The sequence below is a fragment of the Odocoileus virginianus genome, chromosome 2 (genome assembly GCF_023699985.2).
Source record: "Odocoileus virginianus isolate 20LAN1187 ecotype Illinois chromosome 2, Ovbor_1.2, whole genome shotgun sequence".
Classification (NCBI taxonomy): domain Eukaryota; kingdom Metazoa; phylum Chordata; class Mammalia; order Artiodactyla; family Cervidae; genus Odocoileus; species Odocoileus virginianus.
In genome coordinates, this window is record NC_069675.1 from 3,097,598 (window position 1) to 3,117,841 (window position 20,244).

The 20,244-nt window shown below is 44.0% G+C and overlaps 1 protein-coding gene across 4 annotated transcripts in view; it reads left to right on the forward strand.

Annotated features, from left to right (window-relative positions):
- The window catches only part of C2H2orf92 (chromosome 2 C2orf92 homolog), a 58,750-nt gene extending 41,421 nt beyond the window's left edge, over positions 1 to 17,329 (forward strand). For 3 of the 4 annotated variants that reach the window (XM_070474567.1, XM_070474582.1, XM_070474575.1), the window contains 4 exons: positions 5,704 to 5,781; positions 12,989 to 13,102; positions 15,343 to 15,493; positions 16,911 to 17,329. In XM_070474567.1, coding sequence (XP_070330668.1) covers positions 5,704 to 5,781; positions 12,989 to 13,102; positions 15,343 to 15,493; positions 16,911 to 17,043 — 476 coding nt within the window. In that variant the 3' untranslated portion in view covers positions 17,044 to 17,329. Of the gene's footprint in view, positions 1 to 164; positions 283 to 5,703; positions 5,782 to 12,988; positions 13,103 to 15,342; positions 15,494 to 16,910 lie in introns of those variants that run through there. The other variant, XR_011490431.1, reaches the window with a different exon arrangement.
- Positions 17,330 to 20,244: the final 2,915 nt, after the last annotated feature.

Below are 20,244 nucleotides of genomic sequence, written 5' to 3' on the forward strand. Positions count from 1 at the left end.
TTGCGAGTGTAATTTCATATATTTGTTGAGTTTGTATTATTTACTCACTGTATTTACAGAGAAAAATTGTAAAACTTTTTACAAAATTTTTTTTACAAAAAATTTTTACAAAAAATTGTAACACCACTGCTGATATGAATACCCCTTTATTTACTTCTCTTGAGATGAAATTCTACTGCAAGTATTTTCCAAAGTTCCATTAGAAGAAACAAGAGCAGCAGCTGGCAGATCAATTACAAAGAGAGACACAAAAGAAAGCAAGTATACCTGCTTAAAACTCTGAGTGTGTGTTTTTCTGTTGGCTTATATTCTGTGTTGTAGGCACTGTGCTATCATCTTACCATTCTTTAGAATAGCTACTTGTGAGGCAAAGACAAATTGAGATGTGAAGGAAAGAACTGTCTGAAATTCCCTCTATAAACCTCCAAGATGAAAGTGTGACTGTCCCCCTCTTTGGGGGAAATCCCTCAAGTTCATGGGCCAGACAAGTTCTTACTTTCTGGAGGCTGTTCAGAGGACAGAGACTGGAATTGCAAATGGTGTTTACTGTTTCTCACACCCAGAGCCCTGAGTGGCGTAATAACTTTCTGCTGAACACGCTTTGTACTTCTGCGTGTGTGACACGGCTTGAGGGTAATCCCAGCCCTGGGTGAGAGCTGGTGCAGTCATTAGAGCCTCGTTCCATGGATAAGATCAAGGACAAAAATCACTTGCCCTAGGGACATCCTTTAAAGCAGCTTCATAACATTATTGTTTTGAAGGAGCACTTTGAGGGTTAGGCAGATCACAGGTCACACGGATGGAGCTGTGTGTCAGGAGCTGCCAGCAGAGTGGTGAGCGTTTGAAATCTTTGCGTAAAGATGTGAACTTCCATTTCTGAGGTTCCATTCCCGTGGCCTCTGCAATCAGCACCTGGCTGGTGCTTTTCTCCACAATGACATACACACTTCCAAACACACCTTTCCAAATACAATTTGCTTTCTATATTAGCATTTCAGCCCTGGATTGAGAGCTGCTTGGGATTAGTAGATGCAGACTAGTATATATAGGATTAATAAAAGCAAGGTCCTACGGTACAGCATAGGGAACTATATTCAATATCCTGTGACAAACCATAATGGAGAATAATATGAAAAATAATTTAAAAAACACTGAAAATATGGGCCTAAGGTGCTTTTAAGGATGTACTGATAAATTTTTTTTTATTTTTTTCATGTGTTTCATCATCACAGGAGCAACCATTGATGGGAATTCTCATGAACCAGAACTTTTCTTTGATAGCACAGACAGAATGTCCAATAACGGTAAATGCAGATGGATAAAAGTGGAGTTAGGGGTCAATAAGTAATACGTCTTCCTTTTGCCCAAGTTCAGAACAAAGTGTGACACTAAGCTAAAGCCCCAGCAGATGGCGCTCAGACCATCTTCTCCAGGAATACTTGGCTGGCTAATGGGGTGCTTCACCTGAAGCTAGGAGGGGTGCTGTGATCACTGGTAAGGTTTAGGATGCCCTTGCCTTCTTCAATTCCCTCCACGAGAGATGTGGCTTTTGTAAAATTCATAGCATAGAGGAGCAGATCAAAATGTCTGCTGTCTGCAGAGAGAGAGAGATGTAGAGAGCTAGAGAGAGAGGGAAGGAGAAAGGAGCCAGTCACAAGCACCTGAATCCTCCCAAACTTACTAGTGAAGTCCTTCTCCTACCCCAGGGGGCAGGGCTAGTGAGGGGCTGAGCATTTCCTGGAAGGGGTACCCAGAGGCCTCTCTCCATCCCTTCAGAGGATGAGCAGACTCATCTCAGATCCAATTAGGATGAAAGCAAACGGGATGAAGACAGGATAAGGAACTAGAATCTCATGCAGCATTTCTTCCCTTGACAGATTTAAAGATTTAAAAGGAAATATAAGGACTTCCCCTGGCAGTCCAGTGGTTAGGCTCAGCATTTCCATTGAAGGGGGCACAGGTTTGATTCCTGGCCAGGGAACTAAGATCCCAAAAGCTGCGTGGTGCAGCCAAGAAAAACAAAAACAAAAAAGGCCAAATATGTCACTGTCTGAGCTGGCAACTCTGTAGGCTTTTCTGGGTGCAGAAATAGAAACTAGGTCAGTGGTTCCCAATCCCAACTATGCATCAGCCACACAGAAGAGGCTGTGGAATGGAAAGAGCTTATTAAATATCCTTCTTCTGGGACTTTCCTGGTGGTCCAGTGGTTAAGACTCCACACTTTGATGCGGGGGACAAAGGTTTGATCTCTGGTCAGGGAACTGAGATTCTCACATGCCGCCCCCCACCCCCGACCCCCAGCCAAAAAAAAAAAAAAAAAATCCTTATTTCCAGAAAGTAGAAAGTGTTAGTGGCTCAGTTATGTCTGACTCTTTGTGATCCCCTGACCTGTAGCCCGCCAAGCTCCTCTGTCCATGGGATTTTCCCAGGCAAGAATATTGGAGTGGGTTGTCATTTCCTTCTCCAAGGGATCTTATTTCCAGAAGTGACCAGGAATCTCTAGAAGTGGAGTCCTGGTTCTGCACATCTTTTCATATTCTCTGAGTGACTTGGCTTCAGTAGGTCAGACGCCAGCCCCTGGCATTTGGAACCATTGGCTTAGATGGTTTTTGAAGATAAATTTACCACAGAATCTCTTTAAATAGTTCTAATATCCCTGAATTTGCCCTACACATTTCCTTCTGTAAATTGCATGATAGTCATAAATTAGATATGGTCGGGCATCTCTTTGGTATCTGGGTCTCCACTGAAAGAAGCGAGAGGATGTCTTTGTGCTGAGGACCACACATGGGCGAGAGTGGCTTTATCAACACAGTCCATGTCATCCCATTTTTCTGTGACATGACTACCCAGTGTCCCTTTTAAGGACACCCGGAAGAACTTTTAGTCAAAAGAGTTTCACGGACACCACACTGAGCAGTGATTTGCCATTGCTTGTGACTAATCCTTACATTTTCTCACTAGACCAGCTACCCAGTATTCCCAGAGCAAGACCTCCTCCTGTCTTCTGCTGAGTGGGCTCCACCCATGCTGATGTGCTGGAAACATTACCAGGGGAGAACAGTGAGGGCAGCGTTTTCCTCTCAAGTAATTGCCATACGAAAGAACTGGCAAATACAGCCACTGACAGTGAGCGCTTGCTGCCTCCCTGCTATGACACAGGAGGGGGCCAGGAGCCCCTGGTGCCCCATTAAGCCTGGTCCCCTGGGAGAAATGTGCTGCAGACCTTTGCAGCATATCCCTACTGGTCTTGTTGGTAGATTGCAACTTTTGCATATTACCAAAAATGACATCACCTCTAAAACTGTCGATCGATCATCAGCTTTATTGCTTTTTCTCCTTGAGAGGAGCTTGACAGGATGTTTGACCACTTTCTAAGTACAAAATGGACTTAGTTTCCTCTCTCTTCTCAGATCCCCAAGGTGTGCAGTGATCAATCTAAACTTGGTGTGAAGCCAATTCTGTATTTTCTTAGTAAACAAAGGATCATATTACAAATTGATCATCACACTTATCTTGGTAATAATGTTGGGTTTCTAGGAGTCTCAAAATTAGAAGAAATATGTAGATTAGAAAACCTCTCGTGGGACCAAAATTAGAAGAAATATATAGACTAGAAAACCTCCCTTGGGACTCTAATGTTAGGTTGAATCATTTGAGCTCACTTTTTTGTAGGTCAGAAACTGTCAAGGGTCTCCAGTTTCGTGCGGTTCAGTCTACTCTCTTGGGGACCCTTCAGGGGTCTCTGCTTGGTGCAGGTTGTATACCCAGACCCTGGCTCCCTGCAGAGTGTAGACGCCTCTGTGAGGGTGTCACTTCTCTCCATCCACAATTCTTACACCAAACCAGAGGCAGCTGATCAAAATCCTCATTTATGTGGACACATGTGGATGTTCCTTTTTTGTTCAGCTGTTTTCCTTGGAATTTCATTCTTACTGTGATTTTAGGTAGAGCAGTGATAAAAGAATCTGCCTGCTGATGCAGGAGACGCAAGAGATGCTGTTTCAACCCCTGGGTCAGGAAGATCCCCTGGAGAAGGGGGTGGCGACCCACTCCAGTGTTCTTGCCTGAAGAGTCCCATGGACAGAGGAGCCTGATGGGCTACAGTTCATGGGGTCACAAAAGGTCACAAAAACTGCAGTTTTAAAATAAGTCCATAAATTTTTTGATACCTCTCCCTTCAAAAGATGGAGCTTCATCTCCATTCCCTTGCTTGTGGGCTAAACTTAGTGACTTGCCTCTGATGACTGAATGTGGCAGAAGTGACGTGCCACTCCTGAGATTAGGTCAGAGAAGACACTGGGGTTTCCGCCCGGCTGTGTCTGGGATTGTCTGCTCGCCCGAGGGCAAGTTGGTTGTCATGTGGTAAGGACCCTCCAGCAGCTCTAAGAAGTCCCCTGTGACAGGCACCTGAGTCGTCCTGCCTGCAGCCGGTGCAGCGGTGAGGCCTTCTGCCCACAGCTGTGTGAGCCGTCTTGGAAGCAGACCCTGCAGTACTTTTCGGCCTTCAGACAGCTACAGCCTTGGCCAGGAAGACAGGTGTAACTGCTGTTCTGGCTCAGTGTCTTTCATGAGGTTGCTTGCAGTCGAGATCTGTTAAGACCTATCTGTTGCTCTCCTTCTCAGTGGTCAGCATTGTGCCAGGAATTGGAGAACGAGAGGGGGCATTCTTGTCTTCCAAGAGCTCACAGCTAGTAAGAGAATCAGTGTCACTAATAATTGCTGGACAGAAATCTGCTACATTTGAAGGTATTTAAAAAATGTTTTAGGGTCTTCCGTGGTGGTCCAGTGGTCAAGAGTCCACCTTCCAATGTAGGGGACTCAGGTTCGATCCCTGGTTGGGGCAGCGATCCCTCATGCCCATGGGGCAACTAAGCCTGCTTGCCACAACTAGAGAGAGGCCCGTGCGCCACAGCAGAGACCTAGCACCACACACTCCCTGCCACCAAAAGAAGTGTTTTCGGTTGTGCTTGCATGGAACTTTGGAAGATCAAACAAGAAGGCAGGGGTGAAGAAAGAAGGGGTCTGAGGAGCCCCTGCAGACAGTGGTGAAGGTGACACCCCACAAGAAAAAGAGGCTGACTGGACCCCTCTTCAGAAGCCAGGAGCCACTCTGGGCTACTCTGGGGACCAGGAAATCCCAGACCACACTGTCTGCATCTCTTCCTTAGCAGACCTTTCAAAAAACCAGAATTAATGGTAAAAAGTAAGATGGCTGTCTAGGAAGAGGGGTGAAGAAATTATCCTTTTGAGAAGTGAAGTGTCTTGGAAAGAGTGTGCCCAGGTCTGGGGAGAGTTCAAGCCCTTAATGATTAGTAGTAGCTCCCCTGAAGTGAGTGTGGTCTTCAGTAGCAGCGTAACAGTAAAGTGTTAACACAGCCAAAGGCGCATTTCTGTGCTAGAGCCTCCTGAGTAAAACGAAACCCAAAGAAATTCTAAAGATGTAAAACTTCATCTTTTCCTCAAGCGCACAGCCAAAATTTCTTACCAGGTCTAGGATGTTACTGATGGACAGCTTGGATGGAGTCTCCATCATGGAAATGCAGCCGGCGGGGGGGGGGGGGGGGGGGTTGTTCCTTGTACTTGGTCTTGTAATGGATTGCTGCTTTTCTCATAGTTAATGGCTTTCTAAACTTGAAATAGAGCTTGAAAATTGACCATATTTGGCGAACCTTGGTAATCGTGCTTATTTTTTTCTCACAGAAGATGATCCATCAGATGATCAAAATCACAACCCACCACACGTGGAAAACATCTCCCAAACTGTCCCAAGATTGTCAGGTAAATGAGAGTTTATGACCTTACTGGTGATAAGTGTAGATTGTGGCTCCTGATTCTGCTTTTTGTTTTTGTGTTACAGAGACAAGGAATGTCAAAATTTGTGTTTAAGTGGCAAGTCCACCTTTTTTTTTTTTAAAACAACGCTATGAAAGAGCAAGGCAAACAACCCCTTAGTAGATTAAATCTATGTTATCCAGAGTTTTCTGTCTGTGGTGGTTAATTTCTCAACTCTCATTGGACAAGCTGGCATTTCTAAAGTCAAGTAATTACCAGTCACATTAATCTGCACATTTTCTCTCTTTTTCTAAGCCAAATTGAATAAAAAACAAGTTTCTTTCTTTCTCCAGAAATAATTTAACCACGTAAGGCTGTTCTCACATACTTCCTAGAGAGATTCATCTGCAGAGTTAGCTGCAGGTTTTCAACCCTGTCTGTTTCTACTAAACCATTCTGTGGTCCCTCTACCAATAAATGAATATTTGAGTGTATTTAATCTGCATTGCCCTTGCAATTCAAGAAACATTCTTTTTAAAAGTGAAGTATAATCGACTTAAAATATCATATTAGTTTTTTTATATTTTTCAGGTATAAAATATATGTGGTTCAATATTTTTATACATTACAAAATGATCACCATAAATTTAGTTACTGGGCTTCCCAGGTGACTTAAGTGGTAAAGAATCTGCCTGCAATGCAGGAGACCCAGGTTCGATCCCTGGGTTGAGAAGATACCCTGGAGAAGGGAATGGCTGCCAACTCAGGTATTCTTGCCTGGGGAATTCCATGAACAGAGGAGCCTAGCGGGTTATAGTCCATGACATCGCAAAGAGTCAGACACGACTGAGCAACTCACACTTTTCAAGTTTAGTTGCTATCTAGCATCATACAAAGTTACTACAATATTATTGACTATATTCCCTGTGCAGTACATTACATCCTTGTTACATGTTTATTTTATAACTGGAAGTTTGTTCCTCTTAATCTCCCTCATCTGTTTCACGCCTCTGTTTTTATGTGTGTGTGTGTGTATGTGTGTGTGTGTGTGTGTGTGTATTTGTATTATTTTTTAGATTCCACATATAAGTGAGATCGTATATTTGTCTTTCTCTGTCTGACTTACTTCACTCAGTATTATAATCTTTGCTGCTGCTTCTGCTGCTAAGTTGCTTCAGTTGTGTCCGACTCTGTGCGACCCCATAGACGGCAGCCCACCAGGCTCCCCCATCGCTGGGATTCTTCAGGCAAGAACACTGGAGTGGGTTGCCATTTCCTTCTCCAATGCTTGGAAGTGAAAAGTGAAAGTGAAGTCGCTCAGTCGTGTCCGACTCTTAGCGACCCCATGGACCGCAGCCCACCAGGCTCCTCCATCCATGGGATTCTCTAGGCAAGAGTACTGGAGTGGGGTGCCATTGGCTTCTCCGATTATAATCTCTAGGTCCATCCGTTTGCCACAGATGGCAATGTTTCATTCTTTTTTTCCATACAAATTTTAGAATTACTTGTCCTAGTTCCATGAAAAATGCCATTGGTATTTTGGTAGGAATTACATTGAATCTGTAGACTCCAATTGTTTATTTGAATTCCTCATTTCTTTTTCTTGTCTGGTTTCTCTGGCTAGGGCTAATACCTTGCAGAATAAAAGTGGACAGAGTAGGCATACTTGTCTTTTTCTGATCTTAGAGGAAATTCTTTCAGCTTTTCACCATTGAGTATGATCTCTTAAGTTCAAATGCATTCTGATAGTCCTGCATTTCCACTCCTGCACCCTCACCATATTTAATGTTTTTGACATCAGAGTTTACACCTTTTTGTTTTGTGTATCCCTGCTAATTGTGGCTGTAGATGATTTTACTACTTTTGTCTTTTAACCTTCCTACTAGCTTTATAAGTGGTTATTCCACTACCTTACTATATGTTTGCTTTTACCAATGAGATTTTTCCTTTTGTAATTTTCATATTTCCAGTTGTGGTCCTTTTTTTCTTTTCCCGCTTAGAGATGTCCCTTTAGGTTTTCTTGTAAAATTGCTTCAGTGTAACTTTCACATGTCTGTAAAACTCTTTATCTCTCTCTCGAATCTGAATGATAGCTTTGCGGGGTAGACTATTCATGGTTGTATGTTTTTTCCTTTCACCACTTTAATCATCATGCCGCTTCCTTCTGGTCTGCAAAGTTTCTGCTGAAATGTCAGCCGATAGTCTTATGGAAGTTTCCTTATACATGACAAATTGCTTTTCCCTTGCTGCTTTGTGGACTTCCTCTTTATTTTTTTCTTTTAAAATTCTTGTTATTGGAGTATATTCTTTATCTTTAATTTTTGCCACTTTAGATCTTGGTGCAGTCCTTTTTGAATTCATCCTGTTTGAGACTGTGCTTTCTGGACCTGGATGTTTATTTCCTTTCCCAGCTTAGGGAAGTTTCAGCTATTATTTCTTCAAGTAAGTTCCCTGCCCCTTTCTTCACTCTTCTGCTTCTCGGTCTCTGCAGTGTGAATGTTAGTTTTCTTGATGTTGTCCCAGAGGTTTCTTAAACTATCCTCATTTTTTTAAACATTTTTTAATTTAATATACATATTAACATATTCCAGGCTTCCCTGGTGGCTCAGTGCTTGCAATGCAGGAGACCTGGGTTTGATCCCTGGGTTGGGAAGATATCCTGGAGAAGGAAATGGCAAACCACTCCAGTATTCTTGCCTGGGAAATCCCATTTACATGGAGTCTGGTGGGCTACAGTCCATAGATTTGCAAAGAGTCGGACACACACACACACATTAGTATATATTAAGGACTTCCCTTGTGGCTCAGCTGGTAAAGAATCTGCCTGCAATGAGGGAGACCTGAGTTCGATCCCTGGGTTGGGAAGATCCCCTGGAGAAGGATACACACATTAATATATTAGCATATTATATTTAATTTAACACAATATATTAACATGTTCTATTTTTAAATTTACTATCCTCATTTTTTGAAATGTTTTTTAACATATTAATAACATACCCTCATTTTTTGAATTTTTTTAATTTAACATTCATATTTATATATTAACATATCCTCATTTTTGGAAATATTTTTTAAAATTAATTAATTTATTTTAATTGGAGGCTAATTACTTTACAACATTGTGGTGGCTTCTGCCATACATTGACATGAATCAGCCACAGGTGTACATGCGTCCCCCTGTCCTGAACCCCCCTCCCACCTCCCTCCCCACCCCATCCCTCTGGGTTGTCCCAGTGCACCGGCTTTGAGTGCCCTGTTTCATGCATTGAACTTGGACTGGTCATCTATTTCACATATGTAATTTCCATTTCAATGCTATTCTCTCAAATCATCCCACCCTCGCCTTCTCCCACAGAGTCCAAAAGTCTGTTCTCTAGATCTGTGTCTTTTTTGCTGTCTCACATATAGGGTCATTGTTACCATCTTTCTAAATTCCATATGTATGCATTAATATACTGAATTGGTGTTTTTCTTTCTGACTTACTTCACTCTGGCTAACAGGCTCCAGTTTCATCCAGCTCATTAGAACTGACTCAAATGTGTTCTTTTTAATAGCTGAGTAATATTCCATTGTGTATATGCACCACAGCTTTCTTTTTTTTTTTTTTTTCATTTATTTTTATTAGCTGGAGGCCAACCACTTTACAATATTGTAGTGGGTCCTGTCATACATTGACATGAATCAGCCATGAATTTACATGTATTCTCCATCCCCATCCCCCCCCCCACCTCCCTCTCCACCTGATCCCTCTGGGTCTTCCCAGTGCACCAGGCCTGAGCACTTGTCTCATGCATCCAACCTGGACTGGCGATCTGTTTCACACTTGATAATATACATGTTTCAATGCTGTTCTCTCAGATTATTCCACTCTTGCCTTCTCCCACAGAGTCCAAAAGTCTGTTCTGTACATCTGTGTCTCTTTTTCTGTTTTGCATATAGGGTTATCATTACCATCTTTCTAAATCCCATATATATGTGTTAGTATGCTGTAATGTTCTTTATCTTTCTGGCTTCCTTCACTCTGTATAATGGGCTCCAGTTTCATCCATCTCATTAGAACTGATTCAAATGTATTCTTTTTAATGGCTGAGTAATATTCCATGGTGTATATGTACCACAGCTTCCTCATCCATTCGTCTGCTGATGGGCATCTAGGTTGCTTCCATGTCCTGGCTATTATAAACAGTGCTGCGATGAACATTGGGGTGCATGTGTCTCTTTCAGATCTGGTTTCCTCGGTGTGTATGCCCAGAAGTGGGATTGCTGGGTCATATGGCAGTTCTATTTCCAGTGTTTTAAGGAAACTCCACACTGTTCTCCATAGTGGCTGTACTAGTTTGCATTCCCACCAACAGTGTAAGAGGGTTCCCTTTTCTCTGCACCCTCTCTAGCATTTATTGTTTGTAGACTTTTTGATAGCAGCCATTCTGACCGGCGTGAGATGGTACCTCATTGTGGTTTTGATTTGCATTTCTCTGATAATGAGTGATGTTGAGCATCTTTTCATGTGTTTGTTAGCCATTTGTATGTCTTCTTTGGAGAAATGTCTGTTTAGTTCTTAGGCCCATTTTTTGATTGGTCATTTATTTTTCTGGTGTTGAGTTGTATGAGCTGCTTGTTTATTTTTGAGATTAATTGTTTGTCAGTTGCTTCATTTGCTATTACTTTCTCCCATTCTGAAGGCTGTCTTTTCATCTTGCTTATACTTTCCTTCATTGTGCAAAAGCTTTCAAGTTTAATTAGGTCCCATTTGTTTATTTTTGCTTTTATTTCCATTACTCTGGGAGGTGGGTCATAGAGGATCTTGCTGTGATTTATGTCAGAGAGTGTTCTGCCTATGTTTTCCTCTAGGAGTTTTATATTTTCTTGTCTTACATTTAGATCTTTAATCCATTTTGAGTTTATTTTTGTATATGGTATTAGAAAGTGTTCTAGTTTCATTCTTTTACAGGCGGTTGACTGCTTTTCCCAGCACCACTTGTTAAAGAGATTGTCTTTTCTCCATTAACATTAATATATTAACATATTATATTCAGTTGAACATAACATATGAACATTATTTAACATAACATATAAACATATTATATTTTTAAATTTATTATCCTCATTTGTTAAAATTCTTTTTTCTTTTTTATGCTCAGCTTGGGTGATTTCCACTCCTCCATCTTCCAGTTTGTGGACCCGTTCCTCTGTATTACCTAATGTACTGTTGGTTCCCTCTAGTGTATTTTTTATTTCAGTTACTATTCTTCAAGTCTGTTTGTTTCTTCTTTATATTTGCTGACTCTTTGTTAAACTTCTCACTGTGTTCATCATTCTCCTAAGTTCATTGAGCATCTTTATGATCTGACCTTGACCTCTTTTATCTGCTAGGTTGCTTCTCTATACTTTGCCTAGTTCGCTGGGGGTTTTGTTTTATTGCTTTATTTGAAATATCTTCGTATGTGTCCACATTTTACTGTGGACACAGATAACTGTGTTTATCTCTAAGTGCTAAGTAAATCAGCCGTGTTTCCATTTCTTAGAGAAGTGGCCTTATGTATGAGGCTTGCTAGGGGGCCCACAGCCCACGTCCCTGTGGTCACCCAAGCTGTGTGCTCTAGCAGCGCCTGCTCTGTGGGCTTGATGGGCTCTTCTGTTGTGACAGGGCTGGCTCCTGTGGGTGCTGGTGGGTGAGGCTGGCCCTTAGTCGGCTGCCAGGCCCTGCCCCGTGCCCTCTGGTGTTGCGGCACTGGGTCCTGGCGTGGCTGGCTGCACAGCCCAGGAGTCCTGGGGCTGGTGCCAGTCCAATGGTGGGTGGCAAGCCGCCAGCACTGATAGACTAGAGGAAGGACTCCAAGACTCCACGATGGTGCTTTCCAGTCCCAGAGTCCTTGTGGAAGAACAAGTCACCCAAAATGGCTATGCCAGCGTCCGTGTTCTCAGGGGGAGTTCCTGTTGCCTCCTCCCTCTCTGGGAGCCTCTCTGAGATCAGCAAGAGTCCTTTCAAATTATTGCCTCTGTGCTGGGACTGAGATTTTGGGTGTATTCTACAAGAGCAGAGTCTCTGTTGGTTTTTGTTTATTTGTTTTGTTTGTTTTTTAATCTTTATTTATTTGGCTGCACCAGGTCTTAGTTGTGGCAGGTGAACTCTTAACTGTGGCATGTGGAATCCAGCCCCCTTACCAGGGATCGAACTTGCCCTCCCTGCATTGGGAGCATGGAGTCTTAGCCACTGGGCCGCCAGGGAAGTCCCTGGTTTTCTACAACCATTTATCTCTTTCATTTGCAAACCCTGCTGGCTTTCACAGCCAGGAAGCTCATCTTCCTGGTGCAGGAGCCCTGGGCTAGGGAACCCGAAGTGGGGTTTGAACCCCTGCTCCTTGGGGAGAATATCCACAGTTGTGATTGCCCTCCTATTTGCAGATCACCTTGCCTGCGGAGTAGGTCCTGATTATACCCTGGTTTAATCCACCATGGTTTCCTCTTTACATCTCTAGCTGTGGGAAATCTTTTCTACTGGTCTTCAGGTCATTCTCATAGATGGTCGTTCTGCAAATAGTTGTAATTTTGTTGTGCTTATGAGAGGAGATGAGCTCAGGGTCTTCCTATTCTGCCATCTTGACCACATACCTCAAGAAACATTTTTTTAATTATATTTTGTGGTTATGATTTGTTTTCACGAACATCATACTATCAGGGAGATAGGTCTTATTATCTCTTGTTTTATACTAGTTGACACTGGGGTCAGAGAGGCTCGGCAACTAGTTGAAAGGCTCTTGCTAGGTCCTGTAGGTGTGGTCCCTGATGAGTAGCACCAGCATCACTTGGGATGCCACACCCCAAACTTACTGAATCAGAAACTCTAGGGTGGGGCCCAGCAACCTGTGTTCTAGCAGGGCCTCCTGGTGATTCTGATGCACACTCCAGGGTGAAAACCAGGGCTTGGATCCATCCAGGAATGTGTTAGATTAAAAAAATAAACAATGCGTGCTCTGGAGCCCATGTTTCTGTTAGAGAAAGCCCACATACAGCAACAAAAACCAAGTGCAACCAAAAATAAATAAATTTAAAAAAACCCCAAAACACTGATGTACATTTGGACCTTTCTGCTGACTCCTCACTTTGACTCTGGAGGCATTTACTTTCATCATGAAAACAGAACTAGTCACAGGCCGCTGGATGTTTTTAGATGAAAGATGAACACGTTGTATGTTTTGTCCTTTGTAGATCACATTGCAGAGGAGCAGAGGGATCAAGAATCCTCTCTCTTCAACAGGGATGTGAGTGGTACGCAGTCAACGACCATCGGTAAAGGGACGCGTCAAGAAGCAGTCAGTCCAGGTATTAATAATAATCCGCACAGCATGAGCTAAAAAAGATGCCTCAGTATGGATGTCTTCAGAAGGCGTCTGTTTGCCTTTCATGGTATTTTAAGGGAACAGACTAGATGTCAGCACACCTTTAATTTACTCACAAAAGCGTATAGACAGCAATTAAAATTATGAATTAAATTAACTCCAGGAATTTTTTTTAAAAAATCTGTCTTGTGGCCATGCCGTGAGGCATTCAAGACCTTAGTTCCCTGACCAGGGATTGAACCAGTGCCCCCTGCAGTGGAAGCACAGAGTCTTAATCACTAGACTGCTAGGGAAGTCCCTAACTCCAAGAATTTGCTCCTACCCTTTCAAAAAGATGGTCTTCCATGGTGGCTCAGATGGTAAAGAATCCTGCAGTGCAGGAGACCTGGGTTGCATCCCTGGGTCAGGAAGATCCCCTGGAGAAGGGAATGGCAACCCACTCCAGTATTCTTGCCTTGACAATCCCATGGACCGAGGAGCTGGTGGTCTGTTGTCTGTGGGGTTGCAAGAGTCGGTCATGACTGAGTGAGTAACATTTTCACTTTCACTTTCAGAAAGATGCTACTTTGATGTTGTTTCTACACAGCTAGGGTCACTCATAACACAGACATCGTGTTCACAGTCCTTGACATTACTGAGCACTGATGCTTTCTAACACGCAGGAGGGATTACATGCCAAAGGTTAACCTAGTCCTTGATCTTCACCTTGGATAACCTGAGCTGGGCCCATTCAGAATGGATAGAAACTTACCCGTCGCGGCCATTTGCTGGTACCAAGTCCAGGACACTCCCTCTTCATAGCCACCCACTATCAAAATCATAGCTGGTTGTTACTTCCTAAGTCTCAGGGATTAAATGCTGAATCATTCCAGCAAAGCCCTTAGAGCTGCTTGCTGCTACTGCCTCTTCACATACAACTGATGAAGGTGGGGAGTTGGAGGTGCCCCAGTTGTCCCCCTATATCCCAAGAAGGCCCTTGGCCATCATCCTCCTGCCTGCATCACTAAGCTCCCCTCAGTAGCTCTCCACATCTGATCCCTGTCATTGTACCTCCGTGCCCCATTTCCCTGGTTCCTGTGTCTGTTTGGGGTCATGTTACAAATGGGGTGACAGAAGCACTGAGTCCCCAGTGTCAGCTGAGGATACCTTCCTTTGAGCTCTAGCTAAGATTGCCTTGTAGTCCCCAGCCCACATGCAGGGGCATTCCAAATCTACCCTCAAGCTTTCTGCAAGTCCTCAAGGGTCGAAAGAGCTCGGCATCATGTTTGCCTTATGTCACGAAATTCCCCCAAACCCACACACACACAAGGCAGAGAGTGTGCATGGTATAATTTCCTGAAGCTGGGAGTGGCAGGCAGCAGAGAAGAGACTGTATCTTTGCCCTGTGAAAGCCTTGGACTGAATACCTGACTCTGTTTTTCTTTTTTTTTTTTGTTTATTGAAGTATAGTTGATTTACAATGTTGTATCAGTTTCTGGTGTACAGCAAAGTGATTCAGGATATAAACATACACACACACACATATTCTTTTTCAGATTCTTTTTCATTACAGTATATTATAGGACATTGAATATAGTTCCGTGTGCTATACAGTAGGACCTTGTTGTTTATATAGTTCATATATAGTAGTTTATATCTGCTAATTCCAAACTCCTGGTTTATCCCTACCCCTCCTTCCCTTTTGGTAACCATAAAAGTTTGTTTTCTATGTCAGTCTGTTTCTGTTTTGTAAATAAGTCCACTTGTATCATTTTTTTTAGATTCCACATGTAAGTGATAGCATGGTATTTGTCTTTCTCCGTCTGACTTATTTTACTCAGTATGATCATCTCTAGGTCCAATCATGTTGCTGGGAACAGCATTATTTCACTCCTTTTTTATGGTTTTGACTCCATCCTTCTTAAAAACCATCACAGCAGGACTTTCAGCCCCAATGGTGGCCCTACCTCCTCCCTGCATATTCACTCTCACCTTTTTCTCTCCTCACCTGCTCCAGACTGGTCACTTGGCCCCTCGCTAGCTCATACCCTCAGCATCTCACCTTCGCCACCAAAGAGGTCATGAATGTCTTCCCCTAAACATAGCCATTTCTTCCCCAAGAGGACCCCTGGAGCCAGCAGCTGCGGTTCCCATCCGGGCTGCAAGCAGAACCAACAGGCCGCGCTGCGGATCTGTACGGGATGGCTGCTCCCTGTTGACTCGGCTCTGTGTCTTCCCACTTAGATGTTCCGAGCAGGGGCATGCCGTGCTCACAGCTCCTGCAGTTCCTCCAGAAGAACATCATCGTCGCTGCCGTCTCGGTGGTGGGGGTCGCCACGGCCGCGGTGCTGCTGCTCCTGGCGCTGCTCACGTACGTCAGGAGGAGACAGTCGCTGTGAGTGGCTCTTAGCGCCGCCTCCTCCCAGGAGCCCACAGGTGTCTGTACCAGCATCGGCCCAGAGCGTCCTCTGGCCCCGGATCCAGCAGCAGAGCGGGGCCTCCGGGCCTGGCTGTGTGTCAGCATTAGCTGGCACGGTTCCTGGACACCCTGCCTTTGGTTCCGATGCACAGCTGGGTTTGGGGTTTCCTGGTCTGGGCCGTCCTGGCCTCTGAAGGCCACCACAGATCAGGCCACACCGCTTCTTACACTGAGGGCCACTGATAGCGGAGATGGGACAGCCTCTGGCAGAAAGGTCAGAAAACAGGACCGTGGGGTAGAAAGGAATGGAAAGGCCCAGCTCCGCGAGTGTGGGGAGGGAGGCTCTGGCGGAGAGGAGAGGAGGGCTGACGTTCAGTTCGCTCACGCTCCTGCAGCAGCGCTGATTAGTAAAATATTGAAATATGCCTCTACTGGTTGGTAAGCAGCCCCTCCTCCAGGTCTCTGTTCCAGCTGTGGCCATCTTGACGAGTCAGTGTCCTCCTGTACTGGCTCTTAAATACCTCAGTTATTCCCCTGAAGGGAGAGCTCAGGCACAGTGGCTCTGACCAGGAGCAGGCACAACACAGGGTTTACAACATCGTGCCTTTGCAGTAACGGTACCTCGAAATTATGTGCCTCCATCTGCATCCCTTGGGACACACACGGGGAAGAGCAGCTCCCTAGGGCCACTCAGCTCCTGCCCACCACTGTGTTGGATGCTCAGCCTGTCCACAGGGAAAGGGGCATGGTGTGTGGTGATCCCACCCGCCCCCATCACTGCAGTGTTTACATTTCCCTACAGCAGTGGCATGGCTTTCCCTAAAAATGTCCTTTAAAATGCCAAGGCTCCCAGGACCAGTAACCCTTTCAGACCAACCACCACCACCTCACACCCAGCTTTCTCCTCTGAGGCAGCAGTTGGTCTCTTGAAGTGAAAGAGGAGCCCTGGATATGGCAAATGTTAGAGAGAGAAGATTTAAAGAGCTCCTGGGAATAAACTTGGCCCATTTCATGGTTCTGACGGGGGCCTATCCATCAGAGTCACCATTTCCTTCCTGGGTCTTTCAGAGGTATCAAAAGAAGTAGTGAAGGCTGTGGCTCCATTCCAAAGACAAGAATCAAAGCTGTGAAGAGCCTGGGTTGGTTCTGAGAAAGCTGAGGATGGGGGAGGACATTTCCAGAGGCTCCATAATTCTCAGAGGCAAAATGAATTGTTAAAATGATTAGCAAAATGAATGTTAACAGCATTCACACATGACACATCTTCCTGATGGGTAGTTCTCAGACTCTTCCCCGCTAAGAAATGTCAGCCTCCATTGCCTCCCAAGGAATAGACATTAGGAATTGCTACACATTTAGTTGTGGAGTAAAGCTTCTGTGTCTTTTGTTTTAGACATTCTCCGGCAGACATGACATACAATATTTTTATAATGAATGGCAAGACTTGGTGGCAAAAGTCTCAAGACAAGAAGACCAAAAAACATGCAGGAAAACAGAAACAGCTGAAGTTAAATTCCGGTATCTAAGCCAGGTGGTGAGGCCAGCCAACCAGCACCTAAAGCTGTGATGTGAGGCGATTCTCCATCCAGATGCGTGGAAAGGCGTTTGGATTTCTGTGAGGTGCACCCTAAAAAGTGTACCTTTTCCTCTCAGTTTTGAATGGACCAGAAAACAGTTTTGACCACAGATTGCTCATAATGTTAACAGCATTAATGTCTAATACAGGAGGCTTAGCACGTTTCCCCAGAGACTAACCTGACAAAACAATGGATTTATTTATTTATTAAAACATTGATTCGTTTTTTTCAGCCATTCATTGAACAGATATGAATCCAACAACTAATATACAGGTGATATTAAAATACATGAGGCAATCAAAGATATTTGAATCAGGCATGGCTGTCACAGGTTTCTGAAGACATGGCAGACAGCTGGCTGAAGCTCTCTGGTAGTCAGTTTATGCCTCTGTGTCTCCATTGCTAAAGGGGCCAAGGGTCTGAGGCTTGGGGTCCAGAGGAGAAAGGAGGGAAAAGGAAACTTATGTTGGTGTTGCAAGAGCAAGAGAGTGGCCATTATAGCTCAGGCAGTTCTCGCCCCTGCGTTGGAAGGCAGGGTCCGGAGAGAAGGATGCTACCTTCCTGTCTCCTGGAAGGGGGTTCCCGAGGCTGGAGGGGGTTGCCCTGCAGCTGCATGTGTGACCACAGGGTCCCTCATGTGCACATGCTCCAGGTGCCATCCATGCCTTCCCATGTCACTTGAAGGGGACACACACCTTCTTATGTCTGGGAATGTGAAAGGGGCGATGGAGGAGCCCAGCCACAAGCACATTCTTGGGGGTGGGTCTTAGTCATTCTGGGAAGGGCAAGGACAGGAGCGAGATCTGAGGTCAGAGGTTCAAGAAAGGACTGTGGCCTAAGCAGAATTCCCAGTAAAGGGATGGGGGGACCTGGCCCCAGACATCTATGAGGAGCATGTTATTTGTAGACATTTTAATGATGGCCATTCTGACCGGTATGAAGTGGTGCCTCGTTATAGTTTTGATTTGCAGTTCTCTAATGAGCCATGTTGAGCATCTTTTCGTGTGCCTGTTGAAAGTGAAAGTGTTAGTCACTCAGTCATGTCCCACTCTTTTTGACCCCATGGACTACAGCCTGCCAGGCTCCTCTGTCCATGGAATTTTCCAGGCAAGAATACTGGAATGGGTTACCACTGCCTGCTGGCCACATGTATTTCTTTTTTTGCAGAAATGTCTACTTAGATCTTCTACCCAATTTTCAATTCAGTTGCTTGGTTTTTTGTTGCTGAGTTATATGAGCTGTTTATATGTTTTGGACACAGCCTTTATCAGTCACATTGTTTGCAAATATTTTCTCCCATTCTGGAGGTTGTCTTTTCATTTTGTTTATGGTTTCCTTTGCTGTGCAGAAGCTTTTAAGTTTAATTAGGTTCCATTTGTTTATTTTTGTTTTTGTATCTATTGTCTTGGGAGACCTAAGAAAACATCAGTATGATTTATGTCAGAGAATGTTTTGCCTATGATCTCTTCTAGGAGCTTTATGATGTCATATCTTATATTTGGGATTCCCAGGTGATGCTAGTGGTAAAGAATCCTCCTGCCAATGCAGGAGATGTAAGGGACACAGGTTCAATCCTTAGTTCAGGAAGATCCCCTGGAGGAGGGCATGGCAACTCACTCCAGTATTCTTACCCGGAGAATCCCATGGCCAGGGGAGCCTGGTGGGTTGCAAAGAGTTGGACACGACTGAAGCGACTTACGCACCTCAGATTTAAGTCTTTAAGCCGTTTTGAGTTTCTTTTTGTGTATGGTGTGTGGGAGTGTTATAACTTCTTTGATTAACAGGTGGCTGTCCACCTTTTCCAACACTACTTGCTGAGAAGACTTTTCCCCCATTGTATATTCTCACCACCTTTTTGAAGATTAACTAACCATAGGTGAGTGGGTTTATTTCTGGGTTCTCTAGACTGTTGCATTGATTCATGTCTGTTGTGCCAATACCATACTGTTTTGATTATTATAACTTTGTAGTGTTTTCTGAAGTCTGAGAGTTATGCCTCCTGCTTTGTTGTTTTTCTTCAGGATTGCTTTGGCAATTCTGGCTCTTTTATGACTCCATATGAATTTTAAGGTAACTTGTTCTAGCTCTCTGAAAAATGTCATGTATAATTTGATAGGTATTGCATTAAATCTGTAGGCTGCTTTGGGTAGTATGACAATTTTAGCTATCATTATTAATTCTTCAAATCCAAGACCATGAGATTTCTTTCCCTTTCTCTGTTCAGTTCAGTTCAGTTCAGTCACTCAGTCATGTCTGACTCTTTGCAACCCCATGGACTGAAGCATGCCAGGCCTCCCTGTCCATAACCAACTCCCAGAGTTTACTCAAACTCATGTCCATTGAGTTGGTGATGCCATCCAACCATCTCATCCTCTGTCGTCCCCTTCTCCTCCCACCTTCAAACCTTCCTAGCATCAGGGTCTTTTCAAATGAGTCAGTTCTTTGCCTCAGGTGGCCAAAGTATTGTAGTTTCAGCTTCAGCATCAGTCCTTCCAGTGAATATTCAGGACTGATTTCCTCTAGGATAGATTGGTTGGATCTCCTTACAGTCCAAGGGACTCTTAAGAGTCTTCTCCAACACCACAGTTCAAAAGCATCAATTCTTTAGCACTCAGCTTTCTTTATAGTCTGACTCTCATATCCATACAGACTACTGGAAAAACCATAGCTTTGACTAGATGGACCTTTGTGGGCAAAGTAATGTCTCTGCTTTTTAATATGCTATCTAGGTTGGTCATAACTTTTCTTCCAAGGAGCAAGTGTCTTTTAATATCATGGCTGTAGTCACCATCTGCAGTGATTCTGGAGCCCAAAATAATAAAGTCTGTCGCTGTTTCCCCATCTATTTGCCATGAAGTGATGATGGGACCAGATGCCATGATGTTAGTTTTCTGAATGTTGAGTTTTAAGCCAATTTGTTCACTCTCCTCTTTCACTTTCATCAAGAGGCTCTTTAGTTCTTCTTTGCTTTCTGCCCTAAGTGTGGTGTCATCTGCATATCTGAGGTTATTGATATTTCTCTCGGCAATTTTTTTCAGCTTATGCTTCATCCACCTCAGTGTTTCTCATGATGTACTCTACATGTAAGTTAACTAAGCAGGGTGACAATATACAAGCCCTGACATACTCTTTTCCCTATTTGGAACCAAT